Source organism: Condylura cristata, unplaced genomic scaffold, assembly GCF_000260355.1.
Source record: "Condylura cristata isolate star-nosed mole 26May11 unplaced genomic scaffold, ConCri1.0 scaffold00015, whole genome shotgun sequence".
Taxonomy (NCBI): Eukaryota; Metazoa; Chordata; class Mammalia; order Eulipotyphla; family Talpidae; genus Condylura; species Condylura cristata.
Window position 1 is genome coordinate 32,442,377 of NW_004567116.1, and position 20,069 is coordinate 32,462,445.

Consider the following 20,069-nt stretch of genomic DNA (forward strand, 5'->3'; position numbering starts at 1 on the left):
ATGGAGCTGGAAAAAGGAGTGAGGATGTGGGTGGGAGGCTAAGCAAGTGATGAGTCAAAAGGGACAGAAGGTGAGTATGGGGCTTAAGATTTATTCCTTTTCATGTCCTTTGAGAGAAGAGAGTGTAGAGTTCTTCATACATGAGCTTTTTCATGTGTGTCTGCTGAACAACTTCACAGCAACCCTTCTTGGACCTGGGACCACATAGATCGTGGTTTGATGAGGTTTCAGGGAAAATATGGGTGGTTAGTAGGGGCATGCATGTCTCTTCATCTGCTAGGATTAATTATATTTATCAAATTGCTCCCAAATTTTTGTACACTTGTGATTTTGTATTTATATTTTGTTGTTGGATAAATTACTTTAGGAACTAGGTAGTGGGGTGATGTAATAAGTAGGTGACCCTATCCTACTTACCCAGTGGCTGAAAATACTAACTCTAGGAAACGGGTATATAGTATAACACTATCACCGCCGTACACAATTTTTTTTTTGGCAGAAAATAAGATGCAGAAAGTAATGTTTGGCATCTCCTGTCTTTTTAAGTGGGGCTACTCCACTGCACTAGTACATGGTGGGGCTTTGTAAAAGCTGCACCCCAAGGGATGATTATAGCCATATGATAAGAGTATGAAATGATGTTTCAGACAATGCATTACTTCTCATTCGCCAGAGATTCCTACTAGAAATGTAATTTTTAGAGCTCAGACTGTCATAGTTGAAATAAACTCCTCCCAGGGAAGGAAACTCACACATACTGCAAGTTCAGTAGGTGTCTTAGTGGGCAGTCCCATGGTAACAGTCACCCATGAGGTCCTATGGGTACCATTCAAGGTGGCATGAGAGGTATGCTTACTTGAGAACTGTACAAATAAGTAAGTCCTAGAAACCTATTGTATAGCCTGGTGCCAGGAGTTAGCAGTACTGTATTGTTAGCAATACTAAAGAGTGTTCCTGTAAGTAATATATTAATACTATCCTATTATAAAAGAAACAATAAAATAACAGAATAATGAAATAGAAAATACAATAATAATATAATAACATATAGAATAATAAAAAGTTAATCTAATAATGAAATAAAACAATAAAATAAGCAGGCGGAAACTGAGAGGCGAAGGAGAGCGTAATGCTCTAAACTGTATGAGGGTGTTACTGACATAGACTAATCTCTAAACCCCTGAAGTTGTACACATTAAATATGTACAGATTCTTATATGTCAACCATACTTGAATAAAGTGTTTTTTAAAAAGATGGATGGGCAAGCAGAAGAGATTTTAGGTATAAACCTTCCAATGTTCCAGAAAAACAGGATTAAGAATCACATGCCACTGAGTAAGTAGTAACCCAGATTTTTGGGGGGTGTAGCAGAGGGCAATATTGAGGCGGATCAGTGTCAGCTGACTCCATCTAGAGGTTGCACTGCAGCAACATGGGCCCAAGCTTGATCTCTTGATTTTTCAGGAAATGCAGGAAATCCAGGCCTTCATAGGAATTCCTCCACTATGAAATATGGTAGCTAATACAAAAAATGTACAAACACCACTCACAGCAGAAGGGCTCATAGGTTTCTGCTATGTACATATGAACTCAGAGAATTGACTTCGAAAGATGCTAATTCCCTATGTCAAAGTCAAGAACCACATCAGCAAGTACCCCTTCCAGTGAAACCTATGGCAAAGTTTCAGGCCTTCCTGCTCACCAGAGCATCTACACAGTAGCCCTTCCCTCATTCCTCCCTCTTCCCTGACCTCCCCTTTAACTGGCACCTGCCCCTCCATCCTGTCTCCTGCCACTTTGACACACTGACTCAGCAGTTCCTGAATACTGCTCCACCATACATCCTCAGGCCTCACTATCACCCAAGATCCTCCTGCTTTCCTCCTGGCTGAGCCTTTATTACTACTTTATTACTGCTTACCTCCTACTGGGAGAGCCTGATGGACAATGGGTGCAGAGACTGAGCAGAACCATTCACCTTAATATTTGTAGGCCATCTGACAACTATCAAAGTGCATTGATTACTTCATTTATTTATTTGCACAAACTCCTGACACTGAGTAGATCTTTGCTCGTTTTACATTTACGGGAACTGAGGATAGTGCAATGAGAGGACAAAGCAAGTGACCAGCTCGTTATAAGCACATAAAGGTGACATTACCCCCAAAGTATGGATAGTATTTTGGGGAGGATAGTTACTTTTGGGGAAACTCCTTGGGGATCTCTTCCAAGATAAATCCTGGACAAGAGGATGGGTGTCGTGTTCTTGGAGGGTCTGGAGCTCTGGGGTCATGAGGACAGTTCCAGCCACGAACATCATGCTCACTCCCTGTCACTCTGCTTTAGCCAACTGTGGATGCCAATTTATCAGGAGCTCCTCAAAATTCCTATGGGGTAGATAAATGCTTTAAGAACCAGGCCTTTTTTTTTTTTTTATCATCTCAGCCAGTTTGAATCATGGGGGCCAGGGATGGATCTGCTCTCAGAATTTGTGTTCTGCTCAAGCTATCAAGTAATTCCCAAGTCTAGCCTTCAATGTTCCCCATCTCCGAAACCACGAAGGCCAGACCCACTAGAGTAGCAGTCAGGCTTCTTCAGAAGCTGATTCAAATTCTTATGCTAGCTTCAGATTTTGCCTGCACCCCTGGACTCTCTCACATATCTCATAGCTCTTGGTGAAGTTACACTGACAGAGCCCTAATCCCAAGCCAGGCTTTTTGCTAATACTGCTCCCTTCGCCTCAAACCTTTCCCCTAAATTCGTTTGTAAGTTCATATTCATTGCTTAATGCTTGTGGACACCAGGAAGACAAACCTCAGAGAAAGTGGCAATGGTGACAAGCACCTACGATTCCAATGCTAAAGGAGGCTACACCAAAGGGGAAGGTGGTGGACATGCTTGGGGGTGCGGGTGACAGGCCTTTGGCATGGAGAGTAGGGTGTTCATGGAAGACCCTGCCAGCAGACTCTGCCAGGAGGAGGCAGAGGTGAAGGGAGATGATGAAGAGGCGTTTGAGAGAACCCCTGAAAGGCCCTGACAAACCAGAACAATTCTGAGACAGAAATACTGTGAGAGTGGGTGGCAAAAGAGTCAAAGAGGTAATTAACTGGTCCTATTCTGCCCCCTGTTCACTTAGTTGTGGGAAAACACAGGTTGATGTACATCTTTATGGATCTTATTGTATATCCTATGTTGCTTTCACTCCATTCATTCATTGACTCCCAACAAATATTTATTATTCTCTGGTTATGGTTTTACAATTCAATAGCCACCAGCGGCATATAAATACCAGTTTACTGTAACTTCACCACACTAGGAAGTCATAGCTCTTTTACTTTAAATAGTTGTGAAATAATTCCCCCAAAGTTTAATGACTTTTGTTCTAATTTCAGAAATGTATATTTACTTAAATAAAGAACTCTACAAAGCAAAGAAAATTCACTGCATTCCATTACTCATCAAACAAATAACTTTTATCGAAATGTCACAATAAGCCAAATGTAGGACAGTCACGGAATATCAGCAAGATGTGGCTGCCACTGCCTTTCCCCTGGCTTCCATCCTCTCTCCCAGCCAGGCTGAACATAGCCTGGGGACTCCACAACCTTCTTTCCCTGGAATGTTAGTGAGATCTAACTAGAGATGGCTTAGAAGTTCCCCTAAAAGAGGATTACAGGGTCTACTTGGTGGTATAGGGGTTAGGTCTCAGCACTATCACCACAACAGCCTGAGTTTAATCTCAGACAGAAAGCTGACCTACATGTGGTACGGCAGACTCCTGTCTCACCCGCTGCTCCCCTCAGCAGGGTATTTCAGTAGATCTGCCTGCTCTGTTCCCCATTGTCTCTGGTGAATCCTCTCACTACCCCTGCACCTCTGTATGCATAAATAAATAAATCCTCTTTAAAAAAAACAAAAAGAGGATTGTGTACAGCTGCTTGCTAGGGAATGAAAGAGAAACTAAATTCTGTTTTTAAATCCAGATAAACTGCATTTTGTTTCATTCAAGATGGCTCTGAGTATCAGGATATTGGAATAGATGCTCCACTTCCAGCTTCTGGAAGCACCCACCATCCCCAGTCTAATATCACCTTATTTTTTGTTCTATGCCACCAGGGCCCTCTCACAGCAGGAGTATCTTACAACCCACCCACCATCGTCCTGACTGGGGATGCCAGTTCACCAGAAGGAGAAACTGACAAAAACCTGGCCAACCGGTACAACCCATGTGCTTAATACTTCCTATTAAGCATTTAATAGGAAAATACTTCCTAGAAAGGGGGGATTAGACAGCTGTTTTACACATGCATACATACATATACATGTACACAGACACATATAACTCTTTTTCTCTCTTGGATCAATTTATTAATGAAAATGCAGTTAAGCATTTTTTCAAAATGCAAGAACAGGATTTTCCTCTCCCCAACCCACAAGTAATTTTTCCTTTCTTGGATTTTGTTCTTTGCACTCTACACTAAGCTTTAAGAAAAGTACAAATTGGCCCTCCCTAGTGGCGCAACGGGCACTGAGAATCTGAAGCCACTTCCACATGAGTTTGATTCCCGCCTGCCCCGGAGGTGACCACATGGCGTGTCAGACCTCTCCTGACCCGCCCGCTGCTCCCCTCAGCAGTGTACTTCATTGATCTGCCTGTTCTGTTCCCCACTCTGTCTCTGGTGAAGCCTCTCACCGCCCCTGAATCTCTGGCTTGTACCCCAGTTCTGCATGCACAAATAAATAAATCTTAAAAAAAAAAAAAAAAGAATAGTACAAATCACAGAGGGATAGTTTCCTGTACTAACTGCCCAGATATTTGCAAACAGACCTGAAAGATGTGATAGGATCCTGCCTCTGGCCAAAGTGGGTCTAGTGTGGAGGATAATCACATGCATGAGGCTGTCACTGACGGGTTTTCACAAAACAGTCGTCTAGATTGCTCTCAATGGGTTAAGATCATCCATATACAGTTTCCAAAAAGTTAAAAAGAGAATTGTCATACAAATATATATAGTGAGTAGGTACCAAATTCTTATTTAATTCATTAATGAGGGATTTATCAGGATAACAAAATTCGTACAAAGAAGGGTACAAAAACCTGAATATATATGTGTATATGATAGGCATATTATGTATATGTACAGATTATATATGTGAATATATGTGATATGTACATCTCTTTATCTCAAATAAATACCACCTGCTTCTCTAGTATACAATTATTTATATTTGATACAAGTTAATTATTCACTCAGAACCTGGGCTCTAATAAATAGTAAATATTTGTTACCTAGATCATGGTTCAAAAACTTTAACTTGCATCAGAACCAGGTGGGGGGTGGTTCTATTACAGATGGTTGGGCCCAGCCCCAGAATTTCTGATCCAGTAGGTCTAGACTGGGGCCTGAGAATTGCATTTCTAACAAGTCCCCAAGCTAGACAGGCTTGCATGGCAACGCTTTTAGATGACTTTGAAAGAACATACAAATATCTAATTGCCTATTTCAAAGCTGTGGACAAATTTTCTTAACAAGATGGCTATACTGTTTTGCAGATCTCACAGTCCCCACAGGAGGCTTTCTCACCGACACTTGAAAGTTTCTACCACTTCACTGACTTCTGTGGGTAAGGGTTAGGCCAATTTATCTTATTTCTGCAATCAGAGATGGGGTCCAGCTGAAGGTGTGTCTCAGTAGGAAGACAGAGATCTGGCAGCTTGGCCATCCCCTCTCCTGCTTCTCACATTGGTTCATCCCTACAAGCCCAACAGGACAAGGTCAATTAGCCCCTCTAAACTTGAGCTTAGAAGTTTGATCTCTCTCTCTCTCTTTTTTTTTTTTAAAGACAAGACCAGGGTAGGAAGAGGGAGACCAGAATTCACAGACAGAACAGCTCAATTCCAGGGCCGTCTGTCCCCTGATAGAAAGGCTCACATCTAGGTAGCATATGCCTCAATGTAAGGCTGGCTGCCTCAGTCACTGCTGTCTCCTTCTCTAAATGGCCTCTCTGAGCCTGCTCTGGATAAAACATAGAAATAACAAACTCGGTCTCTGCCTTCATGCTGCTTGCAGTCTATGAGGAGACTGAGAAATGACCAGATACAATTAGGACTTGGTGATTGTATCCTCCTGTGAAGGAGAGCCTTCACAGAAGTGTTGGGGAAACTGAGACAGGACAGGGATCAGTTCTCTCTGGGTAAGGAGGAGGTTGAATTGGTATTTCCAAGGAGAGAGTATTTGAGTTGCGCCTTAGAGAACTGGACAGACAGGAGGGAGGAAAGGTATGCATTCTGGATGCAGAAGTAACACAGTGAGAAAGCAGGAACTGTAACAGAGGAAAAGTCTGGGCCTTTTCATGATAGAAACCAACTCAAAATAGCTTAAACCAAATAAATAAATAAATAAAACCCAGGGTTTGTAGTTTCAGATTCAGTGCTAAATCCAGGTGCTGGATTCGTGTGCTTTCTTCCTTCTTGGGCAGGCTCTTCGTATGTGGTAGCAAGTAGCTACCAGCAACACCAGTTATGTCCAGTTGGTAGAAAGAGAATTCCTCTTCTTGCTATCAATGACACAATCCCCAGGATTGCTGCTCATTGGCCTCCTGGCCATCCCTGAGCCCATCACTGTGGTCAGAGGTGAATGAACTCATCATGTGGCCCAGACTGGTACAGGGCCCTATCCCTACAGTAGGGTGAGATAGAGGTAGAACTTGATTCCTGCCTGACCAATATAATTGAGACTCAGCGAGTTTTCAGCCAATGCAACCTGGAAGTTATAACCAGAAGGGGTGGGGAGTGAGCTTAGGGAGGCACATGTGAGATACACATCACCAAGGGCTGGAGGAGAGATACCTCTGCAGGAACATGTAGACTTGACAAAAGGGACTGGGCCCAGTATTCTTTTGAATGTCAACTGAGGACCATGAGGAATCCCGATGAGATGAAGCAGGTCAGAAGGGGTCTTTGAAAGGTCATTTTGGCAGGCCATGGAGGATGGGAGAGAGGGGAGAGCCCAAGGTGGGAAACTTATAAGGTGGCTGTCGTAATTTTGCAGGGAAGAGCTAGTGAGACAATGGAGACAGGCTCCCAAGACATTTCTGAAGTAAATGCAGGACCTAGTGGGTCAGTTAGCTGGACTTGTGGTGACTGAGGAAGAGGGAGAAGTGATTCCCAGGTGTCTAAGAAGGGAGATGGGGGCATAGCATGATGTGCCCAGAGAAGTCACTGGCAAAGGGGCACTTTTGGAGGGATGAGAGTAAACAATGTCAGTGGAGGAAAGAAAGGGGGAAAGGTGGGTGTGGGATTATCTTTGGTCCATGCTCTTTGCAGTGTTCCTTTTACCCATACATCTTAAACTCACTAAACTGTTAAAGAAAAAGAGACCTGAAGGAAGAAAACACTGGGGGCAGGGGAAGCAGACAGTGTACAGGTGGAGCTTTGGATGGCCTTCCCTAACTCCAGAGTTCAGGAAGGTACTGGGAGCCCAAGGCGTGTCATGGCCATCTGTGACGGATGACTTGTCACAACACAGGCTCCAGGGGTGGCCAGGCCTGCTGAGGAAGCCTCTGTCCCCACTCAGCACTCTCTCACCTGCTTCCAGCTGCTGTCTGTCTGGACAAGTCTGCTCTGGGCAGCATCCTGGGCTGAGATGAGGGGTGGCAGGGCTCTCCCCAAACTTACCTTCATCTGCAGACCCTGCGGGGCATGTTATTGACCTGGTAAATGACCAGCTGCCAGACATCAGCATCTCAGAGGAGGACAAGAAGAAAAACCTGGCACTGCTGGAAGAAGCCAAGTCTGTGAGTGAGCGATTCCTGACCCGCCGAGGGAGGAGATCTCGGAGCAGCCCTGGAGACTCCCCATCAGGTAGGACAGACTGGGGCCCACTCTGAACCCTCTCAGGTGGGGAGGGGGCTAGGGAAGACCAAGTCCCAGGTACAGTGGGAACACTGCTTCGCAGGTGTGATGTTTGGATCACCTATCCCCAGGCCTCCTGGCCACAGGAGAATTGGGCCCTGTGGAGAGGATCTTGCAAGGAGCAGGGCATCTTGCCTAATTTAAGAAGTTCTAAACTACAGACCCAACTTTAGCTCAGAAAAATCTTTGTTTTGGGGGGCCTGTGTGTGGCCACTGTAGCTTACTATTTTCCTCCAGAAACCATGAATTTACTTGGGACCTCCCCCTCCCTGAATCCTCCATTGAGAGAGCTGCATGTGATGCCCTTGGGCACTTGTTCCTGCAAAAGCAGAGTCTATGTGACTTTCCCACCTTCCATAGGAGAGCCTGCCTCAGCAAAGGCCTGGACATGCTGGCATTGGAGTTCCTCTCCCCGGGCTCCAATTCTGGGCTCAGGAAGCCTCCTAGGCACTGTGGGGATGGCACTGAAGTGGTCTTTATGGAATTTCTGGATTAGACAAAAGCTTTTTCTTGGTCCTGAAACACTCCTGCTATATCTAGGACTAAACTTACTCTTCTTCCTGAGCAAAAAGTTGGGTCAGGATTTAGGCAAATATGGATATACTCAGGTGGCAAAAAGAAAATTTGCCATCAGGGCCATCTTGGCAAATCTAGGAGGTCCAGCCTTTGCAGCTATACTTGCCAAACTGTGCCAGAGCCTCTGTTTCTGTAAGTGCTGTGAGGTCAGGCCAGGGAGGCTGAGGGATGTGACCCCGGTCCTCACCCCCCCCCCCATATTACTCTAGTGGCCTTCTCTTCAACTGGCAGCAGGAGCTGTGGCAGGAACCCTATAATGCCATCGACTATCAACCCCTGACCCCAACATGGCCTAGTTCCCAGGGATCCAAGACACCAGAAAATACATTTTTGCTAAGTTGAAATCTAAAATCTTCATGAATGGTGACCAATTTCTGTCTTCTTTCTATAGCTGTTTCACCAAACCTCAGCCCCAGAGCTTCTCCTGCTTCCTCTCGGAGCAACTCACTCACCGTCCCCACAGTACCTGGTAAGGTCCAGTCTCCCAAGCATTTCCTACCTTGGTTTCCCCCTTTGGGTGACAGCTCAGCTCCTCACTTGGACTGACAAGGACACTGTCAGTTCCCTTTCCCCCAGCCTGCAAATTCCTCAGCCAGGATCCCTATGTGGCCCACATAGCTGACCCAGCAGCTCTTGGGTCTGACTGGGCTGCCCCAGAGACGGTAGATGTGCTTTCTGTTGGGTGTTTGAGCCAATGAAGTATGGCAGAGCTAACCTATGAGGAGGTGGACTGGAGGCAAGATTGTGGGAAGGTGCTCTCTCTGCCCAGAGAAGACTTAGAGCAGTTACCTCCACTCTTATTTGGAAAGGCCTCTATTTTAGTCACTCACTTTTTGGTTTCCCCCTCTTTTGTTTGGCTATGTACAAGGCCACACCTTCAACAGGGCGAGGGGTAAGGTACCCTTGTCAGAGCTGTGGGGCATGCTCAGGATCAAGGCAGGCAGCCTGGGCTCAAATCCAGGTGCTGTGCGATCTTGATTTTCCTCTGCCTCACTTTCTTCATGTGGTTTCTGTGATAATTAAATGAAAGTTCATTGCAGACCGGCAAATGAAAGGCACTTCACCAATGGTGGCAAGAGAGGACATTCTGGGGGAGGTTGATGTGATTTTGCTAAAGGGACAAATGAGATTCTGGGCTATCACTCATCAGTGTCTGGACCATTCCAGGTTTGGATACATGCAGTGGCTCCCAGGACCCCCTGCCTGGAGCACAACCACAGGTAATGGGACTCCACTTGGGGTTTCTGTGCTAACAAGTCTCTCCTCTTTTAACTCCTTAACATCTGAAATATCTGCACCCCCACCACCACTACCCCTCAATCCACCTGTGACCCACTGGAGGTTAGGGTACTCTGTGCAGGAGGCCTAATCACAGTGAGGGGCCTCCTTGAATAATCTCTTCACATTGCTAACTGACTTGTCTACTTTCTCCAGCAGAAGGGGAATGAGGCTGAAGTCTCCTCACCTCATCTTGGTGAACCTGTAAGTTTGAACTCTACCTGACTTAGCTGATTTGTTTGCGGAAGACCTAGTTTCCCAGGAGCCTAGGCTGGCTCCAGGAAGACTGAGTGTGTGTGTATGAACAGAGGGTTGAGGCTGAAGAAGCCAGCAGGTTCCTCTGCCCTACTGTGACTGTAAGTCTGGGGTGGAGGGGGTGGAGAGTGAGATTCACTGGTGCCCATACCCTTGTACCTCCAGTCAGACTTTCTGTTGGCCAAAGACAGCTGGGCCGAGTAGCAGCCTGGTAAGACTGCCACTCTTGTCAGATCTAGTGAAAATTACAGGAGCCCTAGTCCCTAGTTGGAATCCTTTGTGAGGGCCACCAGGAAAACCTCATCTTTGCTGACAATGAATAGAAGAGCCCACCCCTGTAAAGTGCTCAAAGTGGTGTAAGGCCCATGGAGAACACAGGTCGTCCAGAACTGGGTCTGGGGTAGAGGTCTCTGTTAAGAGTTTCAGCACACACGCTAGACAGCCACACAAATACACCGACATGTTCCTCGTGCAGCAGGTTTCCGTTGGGAATGGAAGAAGAGTGCTTAGCACTTTGAAGCAGTAAGCTATTATCTTTGCGAGAATCATCTCATTCATCAATCCTTTTTAAAAATTATGCTTATTGAGGTAAAGGAGGTTTCCATTGTTTCACTGGGGTAATTGGTTTAAACCTCTCCAAATGTATATTTTCACAACTTGCCCACCACCAATGTTCCAGTAATCCTCCACCATCAATTCTTAATCTCTTGTATCATAGAGTTTTCTGAGAAATGCTTCAAAGCTATAGAATCTCTTCCCAGAAAAATATACACCACACACACACACACACACACACACACACACATACATTTGCATATAACTTCAGAGCATCCACAAACCTAATAGGAAATCTGAGTTCCTATGAATTAAGGGCTTGTCTGGAAGAGCTGACTAGAACATGGGGGGAGGGGCTGAGTTGGAGCCGAAAATTGTGATCTCAAGTTATCCTTTTTATTCCATGGCTATGAAGTTCCTGGTCTTGGGAAGTTCTTCACCAATTTCACATTATAGGTCCCTTCATCCTATATGCTTTTTACAAATCTCCGGCTTGTCTGTGGGTTCTCTTTACTGCTTCAGAAATAACTGAGAAAACCTCCATGCCACCAGTCCCTCTCTGACACATGCACACACAAGTGTGCCCTTTGGCAAGGTCTGTGTTGGCAGAAACCCCACAGTGAAAGTGACCCTATGCATCTACTCCCCAATTGGAGACAGCTTTACATTTTCTCTTTCAGAATGCTCCCAAAGGACTAGCTGACCAAAAGCAGAATGACCAGAGGAAAGTGTCTCAGGGCAGGCTGATTCCTCGCTCTCCCACAATTGAGAAATCCAAAGACATTGCAATAGAACAAAAGGAAAACTTCGATCCCCTCCAGCACACTGGGGCCACACCCAAGGGCCCAGCTTCTGGAGCAGGCAGTGTGGGGAAAATGGCTCTGAACAGCCCCCAGCCTAGTCCTGTTGAGAGTGAGCTGGGCAAGCCACTCCTGAAGACAGCTAGGGAGGGCAACCCTCTCCCCACAGGCCCAGCCCAGGGATCTGCAGGGGTGGCTCCTTCAGCCCTCCAGGGGAAAGGCACAGCTGGAGAGTCAGCAGCAGCCAAAGTTGGCTCCAAAGCTGAGCTTCGGTCCCTTGGGTCCCGGCCCCCACTGCTGCGGGGAGAATCCTGGGACAGTGGCCCCGAAGAAACGAGCCCCCGCTTGCAGAAAGTGCTTGCCAAGCTGCCGCTCGCAGAGGAGGAGAAGCGTTTCTCAGGCAAAGCTAGCAGCAAGCTGGCCAAGGCACCTGGACTCAAAGACTTTCAGATACAAGTGCAGCCTGTGCGGATGCAGAAATTGACCAAGCTCCGAGAGGTGGGTGCCTGGGGCTCAGCTGGGCAGATGCGCACTCCTGGTCCTCCCCAGGTTGATGACCTCTGGGTTGTAGTGGGCTTTGTGGTGGTGGTGGTGGGGGGGGGGCTTAAACTTTCCTACCCTGAGAAACTGGGCCCACTGTGCAACACTTTCTTCATAAATACCAGTTTCAGTTGCTTTGTACACTTCTTGATAGGGAGGGCCAGTCTAGGACATGTCACATAAAGCCACATTTCAAGGGAAAGTTGTGGGTCTGCAGGGACACATGGGCCCCTCAGTTCAAGGCTATTTTCTCCTCTAGCTGGAGCTAGTGGTAAACAAGAAGCCCTTGATGGAGAGCTTTGTCATGCCTAGGACTGAGCTAGGCAGATGGAATAGCTTTCCCCTTTGTAATGTCTCTAAGCTTTCCTTTCTGGCACATGTCAGTAAACCCACAATAGAATGATGGTTATGAGGGGCTATTCCCCCCCACCCTGGTGAATTTCTTCCAACATCCATGATACCCATAACTTTCATCAAACTAGTTTGATGTCCATCAAACTAGGCACAATGGTGTCTCCTATTTTGGGGGTGATTGGAAAGTATCCAGAAATGGAAAAGACTGTGGTGAGAGGGTGAGAAGAGGCTGACAGGACAAAGGACTCCTTCTTCAGTCCCCTCTTCTTCAGAGTAAGGGACATGGCAGCAGGTATTCACAGGATGGGGCCTGGAGCTGGACAGGACTTTGCTGGCTCCTCTACAGAGGGGACATGAGGCAGGGAAGGAACAGGGGCACCTGATAATAGTCAAATACAAAGAGTTTCTGTGCTAGCAGGGATGTAGTCCAAGGCTGGCCACTGTTCTGTTCAAAAACCTTCCATAATACTCTGAGTTAGAGTCCCCAGGGAAGCTGGGGACTGGCTGCTGATGCTAACATTTTGTACAGAAACCCCACCCTGTTAGGAACACCTCACTAGCCAGTGGATCAGCACAGCATCTGGACGGACTGCCTGTGCGGGCTTCAGTTCCAGATTTCTGGGAAGGGTGGGACCGAGGAGGTCAGACAGCCAGACATTTGCCTTCATGGGCCTTTGGGCATCAGAGACAATGCCTAGGCAACATGCCACCCAGCTCCACACCCCTGTAAGTCTTTCTGCAGCTCGAAAGTCACAGAGAACTCAAAGGCCCCACCCCGTAGCTACCAGTCTGGAAGCTAAGCAGCCCACCCCCGCCCTTCTGGGTGCTGAGAGCTCAGTGGTTGGGAGCTCTGGCTTGCTAAGCAAACAGACAAAGGGCCAGTCACTTCTATTTAGGCTAGAGCACCCTCTGCTGGTCCCTTCCTTTCTTCCTTTGGGGGGGGGGAGGGCAGGTGGGGGAGGGGCCATGGGCAAACCATTCCAGTGGCCTCAATCCCAGAGGGGACTGAAAATCCCTTTTACTTTTTTTAAGATTTATTTTTATTTGGTTATGCATACAAGAACTGGGGTGTAACCAGAGTGTGGGGGTGAGAGGATTCACCAGAGACAGATTAGGGAGCAGAACAGATGTATTTACTGAAATACGTTGCTCTGGGGCCCAGTGGACAGACATGAGAGGTCTGCTGCACCATATGAGCTAGCTCCCCTGACGGGATTGAACCCATGCCACAGTGACTGCTTTTAGCTTGAGAGGGCTGAAGCTCAACCCTTTGCACTACCAGAGAGGGTCCTGGAAATCCCTTTCTTATAGCACAGATCACTAAGGGTAAGAAGCTGGATCAGGATTTCCATTTGGAGGCACTAGATTGGTGCTGATTGAATTAGCGAAAATATGGTAAGGCTACCTGTGCCTACCTACGTCCCCTCCTTTCTCCCTGTGCTCAGTCTGCTGAGGCCCCAAGCAGAATAGTGGCTTCTGGGCCTATTGTCTTAGGGCAGCAACTCTCAGGCCTCATTTGCCTGGAGAGTTTAACAACACAAAAGATGCCAGGGCAGGTCACTAAGGGGTTAATGGGAGGGACCTGACTAGGAAGTCCTGGAAGTAGGCACTCAGGTCCAGAATGACAGGGCAGGAAGCTCAGCCCACTCAAACACTGCTGTGAGGCTGTTTCCAGAAGCAGCCCCATAGACACTCAGGGGACCACCTAACCCCAGATCCCTGGGTTCTTCTTCTGCTGTTCTTACCACCCTTGGTAGGCCTTAGCTGAGGCATGGCTGGCACCTCACTTGCCCTGAGCACACCAGGCCAAAACCAGTACTTTGGCATTTGGCACAATAGTTTCAGGTTACGGAGGCACTGTCATGGTGTCCCTCAGATGTTATCATCATTCACCTACCTTTGAGGTGACCCTAGTAACTGAGTGTTTACAGAGCCATTGATAGAAGCGAGAAAAGAATATCATTATCTGAAATACTGTCTTCTTCTTTCCCTAAAAAGGAGCACATCTTGATGAGAAATCAGAATTTAGTGGGACTCAAACTTCCAGAACTTAGTGAAGCAGCAGAGCAGGAAAAAGGTAAGTGGGGTGGGACAGACATGCTCCTTAGGTCAAGACTGAGTTCCTTTCCATCAGATCAAAGAAGTGAACGCATACACTCTGGGCTTCCTGTCAGGGTCTTTGTCTAACCCATGCCTAACCCATGCCATGGCAAGTGTGGGTCTGACACAGAGCAGGCCCTAGGTAAATATTTACAGATGAATGAATGAATCAGATGGCTTTCCTGCCCATCCTGAGCACCTCTCGCCCCTTCCAACCAGCACCCTCCTCCAGACACCACCAGTGCTCTCTGCGCCTTGTTAGCACCTACTGGATCTGGGCTCACCCACGCCTGAACTTTTAACACTTCCTTTCTTCCTCACACTCAGGAAGCCACCACATAGAGTGGTTCCTCTTTCCAAGACCTCAGAGTCATTTCTTGCTTTCTAATTTGCTGTCACCACAAAGTCCAGACCCTAGTCCTTTCCTCAAGTAGCTGTGAGTCCCCACCTAGCCGGCCAGACTCATGAAAATAAAACTTTTGGTCTCCCACCTCCTCCTCGTCCCAATTTCCTAACTTTCCTCTCCTGATGCCTACAGTAGGATTCTCGCCCTCTGAGATCTGGGAGGCAGCTTCTCCCTGTGCCCCCCAGAGCCCTTTCTTGGCCTCATTCTTCATTGTGTGTTGAACCCTGCTGTGAGCCAGAACTATAAGACCTGCTAACAGGCTTCAATCTGGCTTCTTCTCTGTTACTTCATATCTACCACCAACCCCTTTCAGGGTTCTATATTGTCTACATGGTTGAAACAGGATCACGGGCAAGCCTTTGTTACCATTTATAAACAGGAGAAAGACTGGAAGTCCACAGCCAGCCTGCTTGCTTGATTGACTGACTGATAAATAAGCAGGGCAAGGATACTCCCAGTGCACTGGTTAGCAATGGCATGGTTGTAGCCACACCTAGTTGGACATTGGCACTAGTTGGGCTGCCAACCTTATGCCCAGATTGAACTCCATCCACTATCTTCTAGGGCTGCCTTCGCCTCTCTCTCTCAACATTCTGACTTTCCTTCAGCAACTCATTCTTCTCTCTTCTTAAGCTCAGCACATGTTATTCCCTCTAACTGGGATGCTTTTCCTCTCTTGAACTTCTATTCGGTGTTCAAATATACCCTTTCTAGAAAAGGATTTTCCAGCACCTCACGATCCTTCTCCTTTGTACAATCTAGCGCAGACTAAAATGGAATATTTTGATGTTTCTTTGACTAAACTGGCCCCATTGATGACAAGCTCTGAAAGAACAGTGCCACAGCAGCTTTATTCAGTATTGTATCCCTATCTTCAACTCCATTGCCTGTGGCATAGTAATCACTCCAAAAAAACGAATCAGCTCATACTAATCTTCTAGAAGAGGAAGCACAAGTGTGGACAAAGTCACTACAAGACTAGTATTAAGATTTTAAGAACATAAAGTACCTAGGAAGAAGCAACCAAGTCAGTAGGTGTGAGTCAGAGCAGGCTTTCTGGAGCAACAGCTTGGCACTGAGGAATAGAAGGACATCCCAGGCTTAGGGAACATCAGTGGTTGCCATGTTCTGGGAGAAACAGAAGGGATCACAGCAAACCAAAAGTGAACCATGGTTCCAGAGAGATGGGTGTCAAGGGTGGAACATGGGTAAGCATCAAGACATATGAAGGGTTTAAGGGTCAACTAGTGAGTTTGAACTTCATTTAGGGCCCCTAAGAAGCCAAAGTCTGCAAGCAAGGAAGCAAAGTGAATTTAGAAAGAATTTTTCTGTATAGATTAGGGAAACTGACCTGTTGAAACAGGAGAGGGTGGGAACAGTTTCCCAAGAAAATGAGCTTAGCAATATTTACTTCAAAGGGCTGTTGTAAGGAACAAATAAGAAGTACATGTAATGCATAGAGATGTTCAGTGAGTGGTACTTGATCCAGATGGCAGTGTCTAGGGAGGGATATCTGGGTATCTGGATATCTGGGTGTTGAGAGAAGAGTGGGCTGAGCAGAGAAGTGCTGTGAATGGGCAGTCCTTTACGACATCCCCAGACTGGGTTCAGAACATTTGTCTTGGGTAGGAACAGATCTCCCTGAAAAAACAGATGGGAAAAAAGTTTATTCCCAACCAGCAACTAAAATTTTTTGGTCACCCATTGGCTTATAGGACGTTTAACCAGAACCTTTAATCTTTAACATTTATATTTCATTCTTTAATTATAATTTACATAGTTATGTATTCTTAAACTTACATGATCTTAAACTTATAGTCTCTTTATTGCAACACCATTCCCAAGTATATTGAATTGATTTATCTTGTTTGATTAGATTTCTTTTCTTTTTTTCTTTTTTCCTTTGTCAAGGGGAGAGAGGAAGAGAGGGAGGGAGGGCAGGAGGGAGGGAGAGAGGGAGGAAGGGAGAGGGAGAGGGAGAGGGAGAGGGGGAGGGGGAGGGAGAGGGAGAGCTGATTAGATTTCTTTATATAGTTTTTCTAGAAGATCTGAGAGGCCCTTTAATTTCAGCATGCCTGAAATTGTTGTCTTTTTTTTCCTGAAGAACAACTTGGATATTTATTAATTCTAGGTCACTCAGTGTTGTAGAAAAGTCTGACATCAGCTGATTTCTGGCAGCCCTCAACTCTTAACCTCTTCATTTAGAAGGTTTACTCTTTCTGTAAGGTTAGCTGGTTTTCTTAACATTATGTGCTCTTTCAATTTGCAAATTCAGTTTTTCTCTCCATTGGAGGATTTTCCCCCTATTATATTTTGAAGATGTTACTTTTTATTTTATTTTTAACTCCTTCGGAGATATGATCATCCATAGATTTTTCATTAGTGTTTCCACAGCAGATCCATTATGCCCATCTTTAAGTACTTTAATCTTTCTCTCCTTCATATTCTCTGTGATCATTTCAATCTCCCCCACCCAACTCACTAATTCAGTTTGACGCTATTTTGTTTTGTTTCTTCATATTTTCAATATATCGGTTAGGTCTATATTTTACAGTTTCTTATTGAGTTTTGTTGACTGGCCTTCATTTTGTTTCCTTAGATCATAATCTTCAACTTTTATGTGAGTCTCTCATCTCCAATTTCCTATTTTCATTTTTTTGAGGTTCTAATGCCTTCAGTGTCAAAGCATTTATGACACATATTTTGCATAAAAGTACATTGATGTGTTCCTTGCATTTTTTCCAACCTGACATATGTATCCTGCATGTTTACCTTCTTCATTCCTTTATAGCTTCCTTCCATATTTCTTTCCTTTGTCTATAATACTTTTATAAAATTGATCTGCCTTTGGTTTTCATTTTATTTATTTTTAATGTAGACATTTCCACACAAATTTTCTCTTTACCTAGATATGTTGTGTAAATCAGTTTTCCTTTCCACTTAATCTGAGATTAGGTGTCCTTTCTGTAAATAGCCAGTTGAAAATAGAGTCTTTGTGTCTACTCTGTTACTGCTTGGGTGACAAGGTAAAGGGAGGATTCAGATGAAGCTGTGGGTAGTGATATTTGAGAGGGCTGATTTCTCTTTTTCTTTACCTTTGTTCACAGTCCAACACTAGAGTGTGTTACATCAAACTGGGAGCATACTTATTCCTTTGGGTGGGCAGTATTGGGATTATTTCACCAACCTCTGGAGGCAACCTATGCCCACCTTTAGTCTTAAAATTCCCAGAGTATCTTCCCAGGAATAACTGTCACTTCCCCGTCAGGTAAAGGAAAAAGACAGACCAAATCCAAGAAGTTTGGCCAGTCGGTTATTTTTTGAGAAGTGTGTGTGGGAGGGGGTTTGTGGAGACTGCAGTTGGGGCTTTCTATGTGTTCCCTGTCACCTCCACTGGGGGGTTTGTTCTTAATTTATTTTCTCTTTTGTATTCTATTCTGGTAAATCCTTCCAGATTGCTTGAGATAATTAGTTCTGGTAGCATATGGTGCAATCAGCCAGCCTTTCCTCCCCCTTCCTCATCAATAAGCAAAGCAAATAAAAGCACGGACAGTTTTCCTCTTGTTAGAACATGGATCCTTCTAGTCTAAAGAAAGTTTCTAAATCTCCTCTGCAGGCTCTCTGCTCACCCCTCTTTCTAATTTCCTTCCCATTCTGTGGTTCTTTGCCACCATTTTTCTTCTTACATCTTCTTCTCAATTCTGATCATTTAAGATTAAGAGGAAAGGATTACCAAGCTTGGGAGTTCTCCATTTATTCCTAGTACATTCTGTATTTCTCTGGTCAATCTTTACTTTTAAAGATTATTGCCTTTTCTGCATTTGAGAGGTGCTGATATACTCTGGTTGGTTTAAAAAATATTCTTGTTCACTGTTATTTATTGGGTTCAGTTCAGGAGGAAAGGGACTGGTTCTGAGACCACCAGCTAGGCAACTATTTTAGCAAGAGTTGCAGTCCTAGCTATTTACTTTTTTTTATTTTTGGCTCAATCTTGGGGACTTTTCTAGCGGAAAGTCAAGATATGGCTTTTACTTGATTATTAGATCTCATATGGTTCAAACAACCATATAGATTTCTCAGGAGCCTTCCAGTTAATTGTATCTCTGGTGGGTGCAGTAGAAATACATAAAGGTAGAGTGAGGCTGGAGGAACACAGGTTGCTGTCTATCACTTGGAAATGTCAGAGAAACAACAAATGGCAGGACAGAACCCAAGAAGTGGCAGATAACTAGGAGAATATCTAGTCCAGTGTTTATAGCTAAAGAAGGACCACTGGCTACCCAGTTTCTAACAGATGCCCTTCCAGACTTCTCTAGGCTACCTTGCATACCAGGAATATGAATCATATTCATAATTATGGATATGACTATGTTACAGGAAAGCTCAAAATGTTTAAATAGCTGTTACCTTGAGCCAAACTAGACCTATACTTCACTTTGCACAGTTTATCTTGATGACCCAATATTAGCTCCATTTAATGGTTACTACTACTGTGCCTATAATTCTGATCTCTGGCCTGGCCTACAATTCTGGGAAATGATTAAGTTGGAAATCTGCTGGATCAAAACTCACAAGAGATGGCAAAACATGGATAACTATAAAATAGTGCATGCAACACTGTGACCATTGTATATGATAAAGATATCTTATTTGACTCAAGTAAAAGAGTTTTGAGGCTTTTAACCCTTAATATCTTGAATCCATACTAAGGCATAGCATGGTCTAAGCTTCACATATAACAAATTCCAATGGCAGGGACATTTGTCAATGTCCTCTTGTGCTAAGAGCATGTTAGAGTACATCTGGACCTCTGAGCCAACACCACTGAGAATGTGTAAAGGTATGAGATGGTCCAGGGAGACTATGAATAGCTAAAAAAAATGGGGCTAGAGATGGAGAAGGGAAGAATTGGAGAGGCTTAAGAACAGTCTTCGAGCCAGAGAAAGATTTATGGGAAAGAGGATTCTCAGTTGGTTCTTTCTGTATTTAGAACACAGATCCAGATAGTTTAGCAGATAACCAAAGGCTCTTTTTGAGGCATCTGTATTTCTGAGATCTGTAAAAGATAAGGCCCTTATCTTTATCCTGGAAAATCCCTGTTTCTACTCCTGTCTATGGGAGTATAAAACCATATGCTGATTTCTTTGTAGGATGCAAATAGATTTATTTATTTGTGCATACAGAACTGGGGTTACAGGCCAGAGGCTCAGGGGCGGCAAGAGGCTACACCAGAGACAGAGCGGGGAGCAGAACAGGCAGATGGAGGAAGTACACTGCTGAGGGGAGCAG

General features: G+C 45.1%; 1 protein-coding gene across 1 annotated transcript in view; it reads left to right on the forward strand.

Annotated features, from left to right (window-relative positions):
- MRVI1 (murine retrovirus integration site 1 homolog) overlaps positions 1 to 20,069 on the forward strand; it is a 71,893-nt gene that overhangs the window by 11,079 nt on the left and 40,745 nt on the right. Inside the window, 8 exon segments of the mRNA XM_004683047.2 lie at positions 4,118 to 4,218; positions 5,556 to 5,626; positions 7,692 to 7,865; positions 8,884 to 8,961; positions 9,660 to 9,712; positions 9,927 to 9,974; positions 11,261 to 11,878; positions 14,273 to 14,351. Of these exon segments, the coding sequence (XP_004683104.1) occupies positions 4,118 to 4,218; positions 5,556 to 5,626; positions 7,692 to 7,865; positions 8,884 to 8,961; positions 9,660 to 9,712; positions 9,927 to 9,974; positions 11,261 to 11,878; positions 14,273 to 14,351 (1,222 nt within the window).